The sequence below is a fragment of the Pecten maximus genome, chromosome 15 (assembly GCF_902652985.1).
Source record: "Pecten maximus chromosome 15, xPecMax1.1, whole genome shotgun sequence".
NCBI lineage: Eukaryota > Metazoa > Mollusca > Bivalvia > Pectinida > Pectinidae > Pecten > Pecten maximus.
Genome location: NC_047029.1, coordinates 25,488,664 through 25,490,567, shown reverse-complemented (window position 1 = coordinate 25,490,567; position 1,904 = coordinate 25,488,664). Strand labels below are relative to the sequence as shown.

General features: G+C 38.4%; 1 protein-coding gene across 1 annotated transcript in view; it reads left to right on the top strand.

Annotated features, from left to right (window-relative positions):
- The window catches only part of LOC117343334, a 14,904-nt gene extending 13,887 nt beyond the window's left edge, over positions 1 to 1,017 (top strand). Inside the window, exon 6 of the mRNA XM_033905675.1 lies at positions 1,008 to 1,017. Coding sequence (XP_033761566.1) covers positions 1,008 to 1,017 — 10 coding nt within the window. The remainder of the gene's footprint in view (positions 1 to 1,007) is intronic.
- Positions 1,018 to 1,904: the final 887 nt, after the last annotated feature.

The following is a 1,904-nucleotide window of genomic DNA, read 5'->3' as shown; positions in this document are numbered from 1 at the left end:
GTAGGTTATGATGCGTTTAAATTTGCCCCTCACCCTATCACTGATGTCATCAAGTTCAAATACCGGACCAGCCGAAATTTCCAGAAGGAATAATATAGTCCCTGATGACGAATATACGATATTTAAAATCGAAACGGTTTTTCTGCGCAATGATATACGGTTAACATTTAGAAGTGATGCAGCATTGAACGGGCATTGCACAGGGCACACTCGATTCCACGGAAACACTTTTGTTTCTATCGACTGGATTTACGTTATTTTACGAAGAATATCAGCTCTTAAATTATAAATGAAAGTCGTCTTGACAGTAGGTGAAAACGATTCCACGGATATTTCGTTCGAAACAGATTCCAGTCTAACCGGTCACATCCGTGTCGCCAACATAGCAGACGATTTTCAACTTCACAGGGGCACGATTTTGTAAGGTAGGCCTTTGGCATCAGTGAATAACGACAAAACTAATATCCAGTAGGCCTACACATACACAACCGGAAACCATGTCGATACTCACCATTCTTTTATTTTTTATAAATACTTTCCTTTTAATGATGTCGTGTCTTGCATTTCTGAAAATTCGAAAGGAGCCCATGTAAGTGTGACTCAGGGTTGTTGGTCTTTTGATTTGTATGTAAGATTATTATATCATATATATTTTTTACAAGTAAGGAGATAATCAATGCAAAATAGTCCCGATGATATTACACTAGTGACACGAACAAGAATATTTCATGGACGTATTCACTGGAGGACACGCCGATGATAAAAGGAAATACTTACCTGATGGTTCCTCGAAGAAGTAGTCAATCATTGTATCCTGTCCTAAATTATTGTCTTCTTTCATTGTTTGTACTCTTAATATGCTACATAACACCACACGTAGTTATTGTTTTTAAAACGAAAATTCTTTATTACCTTCAAGATGGTCTTTTCATCTCTCTGCTATGTTATGTTATGACAGTGTCATTACAATGCATTACTGTTTGATTCAAGTGTATATTTTGTTCCAGGGTGCTGTGACATATTTCATGCATCGCCTATCATATTATTTGGGAAAGAAAATTTGGTCCAGTGTTCAATTTCTTGATGTTTCCATTTGAGCGGCACAACTCTTTAAGCAGAGCCATCGGTAGCAAAACGCTCTCTGAGCTTGCAGCCATCAACCGTACAGGTAATTGAGACAAATGCCAATCATAGGTTTCGAGATTTAACGGTCGATGAAGACCATATATAGCAACGTTTTATTGTTGACATTGTGATCTAATTTGGACGTGTATGCTGCTTATTGTTTTTGTCTACCAGTCGTAGAATATCTATATATATCATAACATGAGTTAAGCCTGACGTAAAACAACATTCATAAGAGAAATCTCCGATATCTTTCCATACCACGCTATGCCGGTTGAGCATGCCGTTCAAAATGGCGAGATTCGTCAACTTAGTTTCAGACACGATTCTAGACCTAATATTTTACCTTATATTGTAAACGAAGTATGCTTGGGTCCTTTGTGATGTTATTAAGTTACTTATATTTGTTTTATGCATGTAAACCCACCGCAAACATGGTTATTCTGCGAACTGCAGACTCCACAGTATGACGTCATTGCTCGACGCTGATTGGCTGATGCAGTTCCGGCGGAAAGTATAAAAGCTGTCTGAAACGTCAGCCACCGACTCATTTTCTCTGACCTCTCCGAGCGAACAGACATGGTACACAGTCACCAAGACATACACTACAGGATGTCTTCTGTACCTCCAAAAATATTGGTACGCATTTAAATATGATACACTTATCATTATTGGCGATGTTTTTGGTATTTGAGGCATGGAAAGGTCTGATGAAGTTATTGTTTACCCTCGCAACCACGAATGACGTGATGTATGATGGGATACTCTCAAAAGCAGAC